Source organism: Dendronephthya gigantea, unplaced genomic scaffold (genome assembly GCF_004324835.1).
Source record: "Dendronephthya gigantea isolate DGI-Jeju-01 unplaced genomic scaffold, DenGig_1.0 000001F, whole genome shotgun sequence".
Lineage (NCBI taxonomy): Eukaryota > Metazoa > Cnidaria > Anthozoa > Malacalcyonacea > Nephtheidae > Dendronephthya > Dendronephthya gigantea.
The window spans coordinates 389,813-405,792 of NW_021163011.1; the positions used below are offsets into that span (position 1 = coordinate 389,813).

General features: G+C 36.2%; 3 protein-coding genes across 3 annotated transcripts; 2 read left to right on the plus strand and 1 right to left on the minus strand.

Annotated features, from left to right (window-relative positions):
* The first annotated feature begins 2,863 nt into the window (after positions 1 to 2,863).
* Positions 2,864 to 7,796, plus strand: LOC114526929 (methanethiol oxidase-like). The gene is made up of 11 exons (XM_028548476.1): positions 2,864 to 2,954; positions 3,673 to 3,836; positions 5,299 to 5,369; positions 5,450 to 5,564; positions 5,957 to 6,077; positions 6,153 to 6,329; positions 6,450 to 6,631; positions 6,734 to 6,812; positions 6,941 to 7,062; positions 7,205 to 7,416; positions 7,552 to 7,796. Exons 1-11 carry the CDS (start codon positions 2,927 to 2,929, stop codon positions 7,712 to 7,714), a joined length of 1,434 nt encoding a protein of 477 aa, XP_028404277.1. The 5' UTR covers positions 2,864 to 2,926; the 3' UTR covers positions 7,715 to 7,796.
* Positions 7,797 to 9,117: 1,321 nt separating this feature from the next.
* LOC114527127 (ras-related GTP-binding protein A-like) lies at positions 9,118 to 13,458 on the plus strand. Its single transcript, XM_028548760.1, has 9 exons — positions 9,118 to 9,227; positions 9,365 to 9,464; positions 10,266 to 10,332; positions 10,687 to 10,909; positions 11,055 to 11,150; positions 11,581 to 11,703; positions 11,996 to 12,087; positions 12,601 to 12,716; positions 13,226 to 13,458. The coding sequence occupies exons 1-9, from the start codon at positions 9,213 to 9,215 to the stop codon at positions 13,303 to 13,305; spliced, it is 912 nt and encodes a 303-aa protein (XP_028404561.1). The 5' UTR covers positions 9,118 to 9,212; the 3' UTR covers positions 13,306 to 13,458.
* Positions 13,459 to 14,013: 555 nt separating this feature from the next.
* On the minus strand, positions 14,014 to 15,951 carry LOC114527138 (DNA-directed RNA polymerases I, II, and III subunit RPABC3-like). The gene is made up of 3 exons (XM_028548772.1): positions 15,760 to 15,951; positions 15,218 to 15,479; positions 14,014 to 15,006 (listed from the first exon to the last, which is right to left on the minus strand). Exons 1-3 carry the CDS (start codon positions 15,830 to 15,832, stop codon positions 14,889 to 14,891), a joined length of 453 nt encoding a protein of 150 aa, XP_028404573.1. The 5' UTR covers positions 15,833 to 15,951; the 3' UTR covers positions 14,014 to 14,888.
* Positions 15,952 to 15,980: the final 29 nt, after the last annotated feature.

Below are 15,980 nucleotides of genomic sequence, written 5' to 3' on the forward strand. Positions count from 1 at the left end.
AAGTGTACGAAATCTATATAAAATAAGTGCACATTTCAGTGCTATACTAATCGTTGCTTCACAAGGCACAAGAAGGTGACGTGTCAAGCGTACCGTGTACTTAGACTTGCTCCAAGTCTACCTCTTGAAGATATAATAGCATGATAGTATAATGGCCATTTTCCTCACCCAATTTTAGGGCGGCTCCATCATTCTCACTATTATACTAATTTTACTATTGTACTAATTTTATACCATCAAGAGGCAGGCATTAAGCCAGTCTAACCGTGTACCGTGTAGACGAAGCCTTCACTTTTAAGCATCCTAGACGTGTTCATGTAGGTAATCTTTCAATGGAGAGCAGAATAGTTTCATAATGGAGTCAAACGCGACAAGCCTGATGATGATTCGTCAGTGTCAACAGGTTTTCGGCGTTTAATTAATTGACGTTCATTGTGAAAAAGTTGCCAAGGTCGAAAGCTACAATCCTGGTCAAAACATTGGTGGCAATTGCGAAAATTCGTCCACTTTTACGGTTTTTCCAATTAAAAAATTCTCCCCCTTCCCCCAGCACTCAATATTGGATAGTTACCTAAAACATATTATACAATTGAGCAAAAAAACTCAAGGAGCGGGGGGAGGAAATTAAATCGATCAAGTGTGAATATATTATTTCGAGTGTACAGTCAATAGTTTTGGTCATTATTTTCGCTCATTGTTATTTAGGTAATCAGGTAATAAGACGAGCAGTGGCTTTATGTGGATGTATATACAACTACTTAGTATGGAAGCATATTTAATTAAGGAGTCACGTCTTTTGCTTGAATCACCATGGCAACGACACAGAAAAATGTTTGCATAAAATCCTTGATTACAGCCCGATGAAAGACAACTGCTGGAACACGATCGATGAATAACCTAACTATTAAGAAAAGAAAAATAACATTCTTCAATTACTTTCTATAAAAATGCTATCATGTTTTGTAGCTAAAAAAAGGCAGAGAAATATTGGGGAAATTATTAGGAAATTATTGGGAAAAAGTGGACGAATTTCCGCAAATGTCGCCATGTTTTGACCTGGATTGTAGCTTTCGACTTTGGGGCTTTTTGCAGAATGACGTTAATTAAACGCAGAAAACCTGTTGACACGAATTGTCACCAGTTTTCTCGCGTTTGACTTAATTATTAAACTATTCTGCCCCCCATTGAAAGATTACCTACATGCATATACACATGCATGTCTGCGATGCTACATTGAAGGCTTTGTCTACAAGGACACGGTACGCCGTACGCTTGTTACGCCACTTTCGTTTGCCGTTGTGAAGCAACGATTTGTTACCTGAAACATATTAAACAATAGACCTTTTCGGTAATTACGTCACAACATTTTCACATCACAACGTCTTGAATTTAGAACCACCTTAAATGAAATGGATTTCAAGTTTTACTCTCACGAGCAACGTGCGAAGATGCAAAACATCCCTCCGCACATGCATGAAAAATATTTTTAGTTTTGACCAATAAATGTGGAAATAAGCCATCACACGAGAACGAGGCTGAGAGGTCAAGACCGCGAGTCGTTAAAATGAAAAAATATCTTTCATGCACGGGTTATAAGGATGTTTTGCATCTTTGTACGCAACTTGTGAGAGTAAAATTTGAAATCCATCTCATCTAAGGTGCACGTGGTTCTAAATTTTTAAAAAACGATAATGTTGTGACGTAATTATCGAAAGGTTTTTTGAGCGAAAAAAAACTCAACATAATTGATTTGGGGCAGGGGGAGGAAATAATATGATTTACAACGTAAAGCTTTAAACAACTAAATAGATTGAAGTGTGCCGAATATATTCATCATTATTTGTTTAGATTATTAACATGGTACGGTGGTACAACTCTAAAATGAAATTGCTGTTTCTTCAGGGAGCATTTAGCTACTCTATTCGTTCACAAATCGCACAGATTCGGATATTCGTATGGAATGAATCATTCAATAAAGTATATTTATATTGACATAAATGTACATTAGATTAGATGTGGATGCAGATTTTGAAACAGGTAATGAGCGTTAATTCGTTGAGGCTGTACATGAACTTAGCAAGAAATGATTGTATACGACTGGCCATTCACGATTGATACTCTGTCAATGACGTAAATAGAGGTCAATGTATGCTTTTGCATAAAGATTAAAGTAGTTCTGTATTAAAAACGTCGTTGTGTAGTTCAAGTTCTAACTTTTACCTTGAAATTGTTTTGAAACTGACTGGTTTATATGATTAAGCGAGTAATTAGTTCAGTAGCAATTTAGTAGACGTTCAAAGGCAAAGTTTAAAAGTATGTCATCAAGGTATACATATCATCAAGGTATCCGATCTCACTAAACTATTGCGTGCATTCCCGGTATCTGCTGTGATGTAACTCGTCTTCGAAGTGAAGCGCCCCAAAGACGCTGGATTCATTACATATCAAACGAAGTGGCTTATATACCCTGGACCAGTGCAACAGTGCATGTGAAAAACAAAACAAAACTATAGGGACAGTTAAATAATAATTCGTCTAATCTATCTTCGGAGTTACGAGTAGATAAGATTTATAAATACTCAACAAAATATGTCTAGCAGAAAAGATTTGAAGCTTGTACAAAAACGAATCGTCTGAATTAATAACCTTTGTATAATATACTTTATTTAAGCCGCAAAAAGAAACGCACAGATTCTTTGTTTTCTTCTAGTCTACATGCAGCTGTTCCGTATCACTAATCCTCAATATAGTCGATAATTGATGAATAAGCATGCACATGCATGTACGACTAACAGGCAAGGGCAAAATCAAGATCAAGATCAAAGATTAAATTACATGCACTTTTTTATATCCTGAACCATCTCGGGCGGTTTCGAGCATTACAACCGAAGACTTGAACGAGTGCGCATAAAAAAATTTTGCTGAGATGAGCTTTACTAACAAGGCCACGAAACGTAAGTTTTATTATGTATCTCTATATATATACGAAACAATATTCTTCAAGAAGAACGGTGAAAAGATAAATTATTAATAAGGCGGTGCTTGCATGGGAAAATTAAACTAGCTAGCTTGCTCTAAACTCATTTTCTTATTAAACTTGGGTTTAACATTACTACATGTGACGAGAAAATAGCACACTCTAGTGACTCGACCACATGCGGTATAATTAGAATTTAAAAAATGATATAGAGAGAGAACACCGATTATGGCTTGTAAGAGTAGAAAGTAAAAAATATACTTCCTTCGCGCGAATCAGAAGCTTACGTGTTGCAAAGAAAATAATGTAAATTATGTTTATTTATTTGCACTTTTTTAATCGATTGATCGTTTAGTATCAGTCTATCAATTGAATCTCGAATAAGCTACTTTTTAGAAATGCTTCATGTTACTGAACTAAGTTTGAAAATATTTTGGGTCACTCCTCCCTTGGCCATTTGTGGACGAACCCGTGCAAAAAATGCTTCTTTATACTCATAATTTCTAAGATAGCTCGTCCTTAAAAATGACCAATCCGCGTTTATGCACTCACGTCCACAGGGATTATCAGACGAACTATTCTCACACTGTCTGTTGTTTTGTCCCTTTTCATTCTCTAAACTTAATTGCCGAATTATAGGCACCACGCAGGAGCGACGTCTCTGATATATGATCTAGTTTTGTTTCGTTTTTTAGACTGTTGCACTGGTCCAGGGTATGCCACGCCACTGGACGCAATGAAGAATGGTCCGCGGGAGAAAATTTTTTATCTACCATGTATTTATCAAAGTACTGGTATTAAAAAACCTGATTATTTAGCTACAGTTGACGTGGACCCACAGTCACCAGATTACTGCAAGGTAGAGAACAATACTTGCATGATTGCATGAAAAGCGTAAAGATTCCAGTAGAAGGCCTCAGTGATTTGACTCAACATTCCAACTTATCGCAAAGTTATTCGCGCTGTATATCGTTTTTTATAGTTTTGTTTGTTCAAACGTGTTCCGATGCCGGAGCGAGTAGCAAATTCATATGAATTTACCAATGTTGAAATATGTCGGCGAAATATTAAACGACTTATTAAAAAGTCCTTCTCGTAATGACGGAAAGTCTGGTTTTAATTGTTTAATTAATTTTATAATTGTTTTGCTGAGCCAATATAATGAAATATCGTTTAACATCAAGCTCTAGTTTGCTGCCAGTGATTTTTTGTTCATGTATGCAAATTTCAGGATTGAGAAGAAATTTATGAAAACGTTTCCTTATATTTCATGAAAAAATCTCGACATTTTTTACCATGCATTTGCGTTCTGGTATGAAGCGTCACGCTTAACATATATGACGCCATTAACGTATCTTAATCAATACTTCAAAAAAAAGGCACACATGTTAACCATGAGCAATAAACACGTGTATGTTAAATGAACGTTTAGCTATAAACGCGACGTTTCATGGTTGAAACATGCATATACACATAGTTTGTTTTAGTGCAGTAATATTACTACACTGTTACCTTTTTGGTGAAGTTAAACGTTTTTGACTTGTTTAACTCCAAGTTTGGAGTTATTATATGCCTCCCTTTGAGGGCTTACAGACTGTGCTGGGTTTTTCTATGAAGTTAAATAATATAAATCAATAAAAAGATTTTGTACAAATATTATAATTCGATTCATTTACAAATTCTCATTACTGACATTACATCGCTTCGCTTCTCAAGTTCGGCGGGAAAAGTCCCGTGTTTCTATACAGTTTTAGTATACACCCGAATATTGTCTATTTCAAATCCTACATTCTGATTGGCTACTCAACCATTGTCTATTCGTGATGGTGAACGTTTGGGAAAAATTCGCTCGCGCGACCGTATAAAATTGAATTAATTAAATTATTTTCTCGAAATTAATATATCTAGGTACAGGGTGTATACTAAAACAATTAGACAACCCGCCTTCGTTGTCTATGAGCGAATAGTCAAATCAGGCTTCGCCTTCGTTGACTATTTGCTCATAGACAACTCGGATTTGTTGTCTAATTGTTAAATAGAAACAAGCTTCTTGACCAATCAACACACGTGTACTATAAATGTTATATTATTGCGTTCGACCATATGGTTCGACGAAGGAGAACGCTTCCTAATTGTGACGTGACGGCTAGATGCAATGTCATTTCGAGATTTCTTTAATTGTCAGTCAATAATATAATCCATGTATCCTAATCAGGCGCAATAATTTTAAAATGCATAATAAATGTACTATGAAAATCTCTACGTTGTTGAACGTGGTTTTCCACATTGAAAACATTTGTAAAAGATTATTTTTCTTTTAGGTCATCCATCGACTGCCAGTGCTTCACTTGGAAGACGAGTTACATCACAGTGGCTGGAATGCATGCAGTAGGTTAGTGCCGAGATCGTCTCGATGACGTCTTTCATCTGGAGGTAATCCAGGATGATGAAAATAATCATTTTCCTGTTTAGTTGCCATGGTGATTCGAGCAGAAAACGGGACTCCTTAATTATGCCTTCCATAATAAGTAGTCGCATATACATCTTTGATGTCGCTAAAGACCCAAGGGCACCCAGAATTCGCAAGGTATCATATGATCACAGCTCGTCTTATTACCAGTTTCAAAATCTGCGATTTTATGTGCGATTTTCCTCTTTTGAAAGATGTGAATGAGTAATTAGTTACGAATGCTCTGACGTATAAGAGCACTTATTTGAACATCAGGAATTAATTCGCACGTTCACAATTCACATCTATGAAATAATATAAAGAGCGAGCTTTCGACCCTAGGACCTTTCTCATAACGACGTTAAACGCGGCGAGTCTGTTACACGAATTTTCATCAGGCTTTCCACGTTTCACGAGAAAGGTCTATCGTACTCCCTCATCTATACTCCCTTACCTATATTTTTTTATAATACACATATCTGGGATGATATGGTAATATATTGCATTACATTAATATTAATTGTAAACAGGTGATTGAGCCAGAAGAAGTATTTGAAAAAACTGGTTTAGCTTACCCCCATACGTCACATTGTCTTGGTAACGGTGACATCATGATCAGTGCGATGGGAGACCCTGAAGGCAATGCAAAAGGTAACTAAACTGACAAAATTAAAAATGGCGTCTAGTTTCGGCAAATAAGTTGATATTTTGTAATGATATTTTAAGGTGGGTTCATTCTGGTGGATGGAAAGAACTATTCGGTGAAGGGCAATTGGGAAAAGCAAACCACAGAGTTTGGTTATGACTTTTGGTACCAGCCTCGACATAACGTGATGATCAGTTCAGAATGGGCGGAACCTAAAGCATTTTGCAGTGGATTTCATCCACAGCATGTAACTGATGGTATGGGGGTTTCAGTAATGAAATCATTCTTGTTAATGCTCAGCGCCGGTTTTGAGTAAGAACACCTAAAGGGAGTGCCAATTTTAGTCACACCTGTCAGACTGATGATCTTCATTTTAGGCAAATATGGCAATAGCATCCATGTCTGGGACTGGACCACACGTGAACTCAAGAAAAGCATACATTTGGGTGAAGACGGAAAGGTTCCACTGGAGTTGAGATTCTTGCACGATCCTGATGCTAACTTGGGATATGTTTGTTGTGCTTTGTCGAGTACTGTCTTTGCTTATCATCCAAACAAGGTAATCATGTTGAACGAAAATTGTTTACTAACTAAAACATTTATTTCCTTTCCCTCTACGTTAACCTTCATGTTCTCACGATCATCTAAACTGTTGATTTAGAACGGTGAATGGGTTGCAGAAAAAGTAATTTCTATTCCAAGCAAGAAGGTTGAAGGATGGTCTATGCCAGAAATGCCTGGTAATAATGTGTCTATATAGGGTCTATAATCAACTGCTCTAATTTCCGATTAAAGTTATATACAATGGTTGTTTATATTTTTGAACGTTTAAAACGAGAAGGTTTTGATTCCAAATACTTTTCTCTAGGTTTGATAACCGATATTTTGATCTCTCTGGATGACAGATTTCTTTACCTCAGCAACTGGTTACATGGAGATATCCGTCAGTATGACATCACGGACAGACTAAATCCAAAACTCGTAGGCCAGGTGAGATGATGTTGCCAGTGCACGCAGCTGATTTTGCCCATGTTGCAGATGCATGCAGCTATTCATATCTGATCAGATTGATTAGCCCCGTGCGCATTTAGATCATTACTATGATACTTTGAAGATCGTAAACTATTTCTAGGTATTCATTGGTGGCAGCATAGCCAAAGGAGGAAAAGTCAAAGTGATCAAAGACCATGAGCTAAAAGAACAACCCGAGGCTGCTTATGCCATAGGAAAGAAGATTCAAGGAGGAGCTCAAATGATTCAATTAAGTTTGGATGGAAAACGACTTTATTTAACAACATCTCTTTTCAGCATATGGGATAAGCAGTTTTATCCCGACATGATTAAGTAAGAAAATATATCTGATTGGATTAAAAGACAAAGAACGATTACTAGAAACGAGGCAGTGTGATGAGGGTTACAGCCACGATACTGCGCCTTTAGAGGATATAATTATTGATATATTCCACGATATTTTTTTAGAAATGGCTCCATGCTGCTAAAGGTAGACGTGGACACAGAGAAAGGAGGGTTAACACTGGACAAAGAATTTGGCGTTGATTTTGGACAGGAACCTGACGGTCCAGCTCTTGCACACGAGATCAGATACCCAGGTGGTGATTGTTCATCAGATATATGGATCTAATTTGGCTATTTCACAGACTTGTTTTATTATTGATCACAAAATCTATTATATATTCTATTAATCACTTGTTTTATGATTGATCACGAAAATAGAGCATTTTTTCGCTTAACGATTTTAAAATTTATCAGCGATAAAACAAATAAAATATTGGTCTCAGTAAATTAATTTAATCGTATAAATGGGGTAACAAATTATTAGTTTCAAATTTGTAGTTTCAGCAGGCTTAAATTTAATAAATCTTTGACGGCTGTATTATTTAATGTATCCTAGTTCTAATATCGCGACGATCCCGGCCCAAATTTTCAGGCGTGCCAGGATAATTTATAGGTGCATTGGTTATAAAAATTAGCAACAATCCGCGAGTAGCACCAGTCTGGTCAAGGTTTGATTGCAAGGCTTGCAATGCAAGCCGCTCCAAAGTCGGTCTTTCGTCTCATATAAGTAAGTTAGGTACTGGTGGACAATTTCAGTTGGTTTAATATCGGTTCGGAGCGGGTCTGGTTCCTTCACCAATATCGGTGTCTCGGTATGAGATGAGATGTTCACAGTACATTTTGTGATATTTTGAACTCAGTTCAGGTAAATTGATCATTATTTTAAAAATTTACCACCCCGACGGCCCGACTGTATTAGCTTAACTGAAAGCATGGTTTAAGACCACCTCTTGAAAATCTTAGGCCAATGTTTCCAATTCAGCAATTGGGCGAAACCACACACAATTAAATGAAGGTTTTTTAAGGTCATATATATTAATGCATTTTACATTGATCGAGTTTTATAAGATTAGTTAAAATGATGCTACAGTCATACACATTTTGACGAAATGATTGATTGCCAACACAACACTTGACACTTGTCTCAGAATACCATAATACTAGCCTTCGTCTTCGATACTCTATATCTGATTCGACATTCGACAACCGAGTCCTTGTTTAAATTTCCTATATTTAGCTATGGCCCTGGTTATTAGTAGGCATCAGGACAGGGCCGTAGCTAGACCGCATAATTGGAGAGAAGGGTGTATATTCAAATATTTACGGAGCTTAGGTAGACTGAAAAACCTGGCTTGCGAGCTTGGCCCAGTAGCCCCGTCCCTGGATTTACCATTGCTTTGCTTTTTTTTCGGATCAATTGAGAAATTCGAAGCTGGGAATTTAGGTATAGAGTTTCTATGTTGATTTGAAATCGACCGATCAAAGACGCAAGTTTGAACTTCTGGATGTTGGCAAATCGAAGTAACTTTAGAAAAATCAATGAGTAACTTTAATGAGAGCCAGGTTTTTTACCCACTGAGCTATATTAAAATTGCTAAATTATTATATAGCTCAGTGACAGTGACTCTACCCCAGTTCACTGCTTTCTTTACCCTTCCTATTTCCTAAACATCATCACATGACTGGAGATATTCGATATATCTTCGTAAATACAAAGTCTGTTCATCTGTCGTGGAAATTATATAAAATTTTAAACAGGCTTGCATTTCGCAGTTTTTTTCAAAATGAACAAGAAAAAGGTACGATGCTATGCGAGTAGTTTATTTTCCACCCCTGTGCTTTTAATCGATTGCTTGCGATTTTAAAATATTTGGTATAAACCATTTTTCTTTGATCATCGAATATGGGTCCTTTTTGGAACTGTGCTTTTGTTTAGGTTCTTCTCATGGGGAAAAGTGGGTCGGGAAAGACTAGTATGCGATCTATTATCTTTGCGAACTATATCGCCCGCGATACAAGACGTTTGGGGGCTACAAGTAAGTATAGTTATGTCAAATTCTGGTACAAAACATAAACAAATTGCCATCATTCAATTCGTTTAGCGCCACTTGCAACATACACGAGTACAAGGTGCAATTAGTGGTTACTATACTTTTAGAAATAGAAGTATTTAGAATTGATATGTTTAATAACCGAGCATGAATAGTGTTTAAAACAAAACATTAGAAGCCAGCTAGTGGTATTAAAAGGTATTAATGTACCTACTTTAACCTTGGCAACCAGATAAGGTCCAGATTGGAAAACTTGCTATCACTCGCAGTTACACTGATAAAAGGAAGGGTCTCGTAGATCACTGGTCTTTCCAAATCACTTGCTGAAGTTTTTATGTGTTTTTCAACTAGAGCAGATTTAAAGGACTGTTAAAGTATCTGGGGACAATCTCTTTAATGCTAAACTGGCCTTGGTTTGAGTTTATAGATAACAAAATAAGATTAATCCTCATTCTAATTAAAGTGTAGTCATTAGGTTGACAAAAGAAAGAAGTTTCTTCTGGATGTGTTGAACAGAGTTGAATCAATTAATACACAGCTTTGTTAATATTGCAAACTGATGTAGAGATCATTAATACTATTTGTTCCAATTATTGACTTTAATTCTCAATATTCTTGAAAAGGCAAAGTCAAAATGGAATAAAAAAGCCATGAAATTAACTATTTAGCAATGCTTCAAATTTCAGGAGCAAGTTAAAGCACATTCTTCCATCTTCTCTGCTACCAAAACTGGATGCTTAGGACATGTTGAGAATTTGTCAATGACAATTCCTTTTTTTGATTTAGTTGATGTAGAGCACTCACATGTCAGATTTCTTGGAAATTTGGTATTGAATTTATGGGACTGTGGTGGGTTAGTAAAACATCCATTCAAAGAGACTTGATACAAAATTCACTTATTTTGCCAAGGCTTGATGAAACTGATTGTACCACTCTCGTTGTGCCTTTGTGGAAAATTTTTGAATCATGTGGACATCTAATTTACATTGATGTGCATAAACCACTGTAACCTTTTTTGCATGTAAATATATAACACTGTATGTTAGGCATATGTGATGAGTGCACTAAGGCTTTAACTCTCTGAACAGTATAGAACCATAAATCACCAATCCTTACAGTACCCACCTTAGACTGTTCATCTTACATGTTTTTGTCGAAATTAAGTGGATTGGGTGCTTTTCTCATTATTTTTCTTTGTACTTTGTAGGCAAGAGGCATTTATGGAGAACTACTTTGACAGTCAGAGAGACAACATATTTCAAAATGTCCAAGTTCTTATATATGTTTTCGATGTGGAGAGCCGTGAACTGGAAAAGGACATGCACTACTATCAATCATGCCTAGAAGCAATCCTTCATAATTCACCGAATGCTAAGATATTTTGCCTCATTCATAAAATGGACTTGGTACCTGATGATCAACGAGATGAGGTATGGATTAAAAGAGGCAGCTACAGTACATAAATACGAAAAACTGTTTTTTGAGCCTAGTTCTGTGGTGTGTTAAAATTTTGCATTCCGCACGTCTCCTGAACTGTGTGCGCAGTGTTGACGCCTATGAATTTTTTTTTCGTAGATTTTCAACGAACGCCAAGATGATTTAAAACGATTGTCCAAACCATTAGAATGCACATGTTTTAGAACGTCAATCTGGGATGAAACTCTATATAAGGTACAAGTGCAAACTGCAATTCAGCCAGGGTGGTGCCTCATAGGAGGTGTGGTGGTGTACCTCCCTTAGTCCTTTCCTTAACCCCCCCCCCCCCTTAGCATGTAGGCTGCAAAGTTTTCTGAAAACAACCTCCCCCCCCATGAACAGTCGCTTCTGATACTCACATTCAATAGGAAAACTGATTACAAATTGGTCCTCCAGGTTACTGCAGCGTTTCGGCCAATGGTTTTTATATGCCCTGGCCTAATTTTGAGATTTTTAGATTCCCACTCGAAATCAACACCCTTTACCCTACATTGAGTTACTGTAAGTGCCACAAAATTGACCCTATTACATTTATTAGATTTGTACCACTCAAAACCGTATTGTTTACAAACAAACTTTCACTTCATGCTTCTCTTCTTTATTGACCGCATTTTTATTGTTTTAGGCGTGGTCGTCCATCGTATACCAACTGATTCCTAATGTTACCGAACTAGAAGACAATTTAAGTAAATTTGCTGATATTATCGATGGTGACGAAGTTCTCTTGTTCGAACGCGCAACATTTTTAGTAAGTTCAATGAATTTTTTTATTGATGCACGCAATACAACATGGATCCTAGGAAATTTATATAAGTAACCAGACATACCAGTTCATCTACATATTGCGGTCAGGAACTTGAATGGTATAGCGTTCAATGGTATGTAGCTAAAACGATAAAGTATACACACTCGCGCAATAGACGAGACACGTTCTTTAATAGACGAGACACATCCTTTTCATTTATAATTATTAAATCCAGACACAAAATTCGTTTCGTCAGATGAAAAAAGACGGCAATTTTCGTTGTTTTCTCGTCTAGGTCATATCTCATTGTCAGAGAAAAGAGCATAAAGATGTTCATCGATTTGAAAAAATTAGTAATATAATAAAGCAGTTCAAACTAAGTTGCAGGTATGTATAACTGACTCTTGCAATTTTCAGTGTACAGTATGATATAAGTTTTCCCGAATTAGTAAAATGGACCATTTCCAATCCGTATTGAACTAAATTTAAAACTAAGAATATTCATCAGTATAGCTGGAGAGAGCACTAAAAAACTTGTTGAAATGTGGAAAGTTTGGTCGGTGAGATATTGCAAAGCGTGAAAAATATAGCCTTGCAAAGTTGGCAAATTTTGTGTAAGGCAGTATAACTCGCGAAAAAACGTTACCACTATACAGTGTATTTCTCGTATTTTTCAACATTTTCAAATCAAGTTTTCCGATTTTACTAACTTTGGGGCGGTCTTTTAGGCTGTACGTCTCAGAACCGAACGTTTTCAAGTAGTTCGATAGGAAAATGGTCAATCAAAGTGCCCTTCATAACGAAGAAAATCAACAAGTCTTTGAAACAAGACTGGAAACAGAAAAAAAACGCTCAAAATGCATGTAAACACAATACTTCATTCATTCATTTATTTTCTAGTAAACTCCACGCTCATTTCCAGAGTATGGAAGTTCGTAATTCTGGTTTTGCGGCGTTTATCGACGTCTTCACAGCCAATACATATGTGATGGTCATTATGTCCGATTCCACTATATGTAAGTACCTTCCTTCTATATTCCTTCCCACTACAAAAGATCATCTAAAATTACTAAAATGCTGGACAATTGTTTCGCTCCAAACTTCATCCCCTGTTGTGTTTTTCAGTTCAATTTTAAATTTGAATCCAGCGCATAAGCAGTAGAAAATTTAGGATACTTTATGCACCAAAGATTTTATGACGTCAACTTTTATTGTTTAAAAGCTATCGACTTCGATTCATCAACGTACAGAAAGCTGCATTTTACCACCATTTGCAAGCAACCGTCAAACGACTGCCTCAAGTCGTCTGGCTTAACATTTTAAAGGCTTTAAACATGCACGTTTACTTTTGCAATAGTGTACGTTTTAACTGCCAACGTTTCCTAGTAAGAATAGCGGCGGTGAAAGTTACACTTTTGCTAAGCGTGTTTTCTTGTTTACTTTAAAACCGCTGATATAACAACTAGTTCGGCTTCTAGTCAGTACTGGTAGTTATAGTATGTTATTATTTTCAAACTTTTAACAGCATCAGCCGCAACGTTGATCAACATTCATAACGCCAGACGACACTTTGAAAAATTGGAGAAGAAACCTGCCAGCAGCTAGCACGTAGAAAGCAATACCATCGACGAATTATTTTGAATTGTTTAAGGCGAATAGCAATAAAAAATATTTTCGACAATTATTGGAAGCACAGTTGAGTAAGGTTACAAAGTCCTCTTATGTACATATAATTTTCACATTAACTTTCTAATTTATGATATATTTTTTTTGTTGCATAAGATGTACGCTCTAAACTCTGCTGTATTTTCCTGATCTAACCGCATCAAATTAAAAAGTAACAATCTGAAACAATTTTCACCTAAGGTTGATCTCTCATTTGATAAAAATTGCCGCCGGCGTCCTAGTTCCTAATTGGTCAATCGGTCACGAAAACGACAAATCATTGGTTAATTCAGTCTTCAATGCTGACAAAATTATGGGTGTGACTTTTGCTCGCAAAATATTCCAGACAATTATTGTGAAAGTTGATGAACATGAAAAGTAATTTTGTAACTATTGTTATAGATTGTTTAAATGAGATACGGATTTTTTTATTGCTATATTCCTTTACACAATTTTGCCGTGACTGGTGGAAATTTTTTCGGTAGCTATGTGGAACACCTATTCGAATTTGGCACCTATATTATGCATTCTTATAATGGCAGTAGCTGTTATAACGTTTATGGAACATTAATAACAACTATGATTATTTTGTAGAGTATATCACTATATGTATAAACTATTTTTTAATATGGTTATTGATTGTAAGGTGTGTGAAGATTTTCTTATCTCCCGAATATGATGGCAAACACTTTTCCAGGATATTCGGTCTTCGACACAGAGCAAATACTCTGGAAAACGAGACGTTACTGACCTGTATATGCTAGTATGTTAGTTCATCGGTTCTGGTTCATCTGGATTGAGTGTTTAAGATGAAGTTTATTGACAATGATGATGAATACAGGTGCCATGCGCATGCTGACTATGTCTCAACAGCAAAACTGATTTTCAAGTACAATTTGCCCAGAAACAAAGTGCTGATATGGAGTCCTCTGAGGCAGTGAGGCTTCTATCCATCATTTCTCGACTAGGATTTTGAGCTGTAGTAATTTATTCTGCCTACCCTGAATGTGCACTGCCCACTATCAAAATTTAACTGAGTCTTTCTAGGTACTTGAGATCATTTGGGAAGTGTCTATTTTCATTGTTTTTGTTGCAATCAATTTTCTAGCTCCCACTAGTCTGTACTGATAACTTCATGTTGACCCTATCTGCATAGTTTATTGTCTACCTTTGATCGGGCAAATTGTGTTTTAATGGGAATGGAGTTTTTAATGTCATTTCAATATGAGATTTTTTTAAGGATAAATAAGAAGGATTGTTCATTGTAAAATGCATATTGAAATGAAATGGTTTGTGTAGGTTTTAAAATGTGCTTAATTGATAAAAATTGCACAAAGGTATATAAATTAAGTCCTTGGAAATTTTTGAGCAACTCTACACAAACCCCGAATTGCATGATAGCTGCAACATAATTTGCATTATGCCAGGTTGCCTTATTATATAATATAATATATTACATAGTTGCTTTAATGGCAATGTTGGCTAATACTTTTTAACTATAGGATGTACAATGGATTGTTGCATTAAAAAGCTAGTTTCTTCATCAGCAAGTAAATATACTGATCAACTTCCATGTCATGTAAATTGTTAGCATCTCCTTGTAGTCTCATGAGCAGGCCACCAAAGGACACATATGCAGACCTAGATTAAGTAAATAGAAGGCAATGAAGGCATTTTCACTTTAGCTGGCAACATCAATAAAGTGCATTATTATATAGAAATAGTTTTTTCGAGTTTGTCTTTGCACGTTCACCCTTAAAATGCCCATAATAATTGGATCTTATAGTAAGAAAATAGAGTCAGCTTTTTTTGCTTCAAATTACATGCTTTTGAGAAACCTGTTATCACTTACAATCTAGTTGGTGCTTCAACAGAGCTGCCTTCTTCATCAATTCGATATGTTTTACCATACATAACATATTCAAACTGGTCAGCCCTGGATGGCATATTGTCCATTGGCTGATATTCCCCATCATCCGGGGCCCCATCTTCACGTAGTGTGGAGGCAAGCACAAGACGAAACTTGTCTCCGAGGTCAACAGGATATACTTGAATGTTCACATCAAGAATGAGATCCATTTTGAAACTTTCACTTTCACAGTGAAGTCTTGACACTAGAGTGAAGTTACAGGGCAAGATACAAAAGTTGATTTTGAATTTTGATCAATATTGCATTTGGGGAAAATCAAGGTGGTAAACTAGACTGTGACTTGAATCACTATGCTGTATCAATTAATTTACTGATGCTAATATTTCGTATGTCATTAACTATTACTGAAAGAAATACTTAATTTCCCAAAAATATTCATCTAGCACAGCCTACCCAATCCCATATATATGGCCAGTAAAGACCATAACTCTATAAGTGATATTACCAAAACGTATGTAAAATACCTCTGTCAAATTTCTTTCCCTCAGGGTTTATATCTTTTACATCGAAAATATCCTCAAAAAGAACACCAGCCATGTTGTTCAACTGTCTTGCTTTAGCTTATCACATTTCAGACATCACGCACATCGCATGCGTTTGAAAGTTTGAAATTGTTGATGTTACTATAAAGACTAAAGAGACTGTGTAACCTGGCAAAGTGTAACTTCTATACACCTCCCAGAGT